Raw genomic sequence first — 1,683 nt, forward strand, 5'->3', positions numbered from 1 at the left:
TTCACCCTTTGATGTAGAAAGCTAGTACCCCTTTTTATCAAATGGGTCTAACAAAATGGTCTTCAAGATCTAATAAATATGACAAGTCTAAATTTTTATTTTTTTCAAACAAAAACTAAAATTTTAAACTCAAGAAAAATAATAAAAAGTATTTACTACAAAAGCAAGACTATTTAAATGCCAATAATAAATTTAAGGTTTTACAACTCTCTCCCCCTTAAAAGAAATTTCATCCCAAAATTTACCTTATACTAGTCTTGGAACAAGTGTGGGTATTGTATTTGCATGTCCTCTTCTCGCTCCCAAGTAGCTTCTTTGCCAGAATGATTTCTCCAAAGGAATTTCACTAAGGGGATTTTCTTCTTTCTAATCTCTTTTATCTCACGCGTCAAGATTTGGATAGGTTCTTCTTCATATGTCAAGTCAGGATTGATCTCTATGGATTCAATACGAAGAACATGAGATGGATCAGACCGATACTTCTTAAGCATAGAAACCTGGAACACATTGTGGATTTTGTCTAACTCAGGTGGCAGAGCTAGTCTAAACGCAACAGGGCCAACTCATTCAAGTATTTCATAAGGTCTAATGAATCGAGGACTAAGTTTTCCTTTTTGGCCAAATCTCATAATCTTCTTCCAAGAAGAAACCTTTAGAAATACTTTATCGCCCTTTCGATGTTCAATTTCACGCCTCTTGAGATCTGCATATGACTTTTGTCTGTCTGAAGCAATTTTTAGACGGTCCTTGATTATCTTTACCTTGTCTTCAGTCTGTTGCATAATATCAGGACCTAAAAATTTCCTTAGACCAGCTTCACTCCAACAAAGAGGGGTTCTACATTTTCTGCCGTATAAAGCTCCATAAGGAGGCATACCTATACTTGATTGGTTGTTATTATTGTAAGCAAATTCCACTAACGCCAAGTGTTTGTCCCAACTACCCTCAAACTCAATAACATATGCTCGAAGCATATCCTCCAAGATTTGTATGACTCTCTCGGACTGGCTATCTGTTTGTAGATGGAAAGCTGTCACGACCCTAATTATTGATCGTACGGGCACCTACTTTATTATCACTAGTAGGTGAACCCTTACCCGTTAACCCTTTAATCACTAGCCAATTTTAACTTCTTTAATCATTTATACTAAAACAATCAATGTACATGTGAATGAATATATAGTCTACTAAGTCATAATTAATAAATGATACAAGTGTGAAAGTCTAACTATTACATCCCCAGAATCTGAAAGTCATCGTACAAGGACTCTAACCAACAATGTCTAAAGAATGAAGTATATCTTAAATATAACAATTAATGTCTGAAATGAAAGTAGACATCTGGAAAGAGAGATCTTCAGGTAGCATGGCATGGATAGAAGCTCACCTTCGGATCTGATCGAGCAAACTAGCCTCAAGCTAGAGATGTAATCTGGAGGGAATCTCCGGAACACAATCTGTACTCAAAACGGGTGCAGCAAGGTAGTATCAGTACAAACACTATGTACCGGTAAGCATCATAGGCCAACTAAGATTAGTTCACGTATATAAGCATAAAATCAACAATATAAATAGATAGGCACTTAATACTCAAATCCAAGTCACAGAATATCCCATAACAGAGTCACAACCTAAGATGAAGCTTCTAACCCACAAGTCTGTCAAGTTTCAATAATCTCACCT

The 1,683-nt window shown here is 36.1% G+C and overlaps 1 protein-coding gene across 1 annotated transcript; it reads right to left on the minus strand.

The window, feature by feature from the left end:
- Nucleotides 1-251: 251 nt before the first annotated feature.
- Nucleotides 252-974, minus strand: LOC132624142 (uncharacterized). The gene is made up of 2 exons (XM_060338966.1): nt 651-974; nt 252-497 (listed from the first exon to the last, which is right to left on the minus strand). The coding sequence occupies exons 1-2, from the start codon at nt 972-974 to the stop codon at nt 252-254; spliced, it is 570 nt and encodes a 189-aa protein (XP_060194949.1).
- Between the last annotated feature and the right edge of the window lie 709 nt (nt 975-1,683).

This window comes from Lycium barbarum, chromosome 12 (genome assembly GCF_019175385.1).
Source record: "Lycium barbarum isolate Lr01 chromosome 12, ASM1917538v2, whole genome shotgun sequence".
Taxonomy (NCBI): Eukaryota; Viridiplantae; Streptophyta; class Magnoliopsida; order Solanales; family Solanaceae; genus Lycium; species Lycium barbarum.

Bases quoted from the DNA above. Each gene is read 5' to 3' on its own strand.
- LOC132624142 (XM_060338966.1), bottom strand. From the start codon at position 974: ATGCTTCGAGCATATGTTATTGAGTTTGAGGGTAGTTGGGACAAACAC. The intron at 498-650 runs GTTTCTTCTTGG...AATGTGTTCCAG, and splicing joins GCGATAAAGTATTTCTAAAG to GTTTCTATGCTTAAGAAGTA.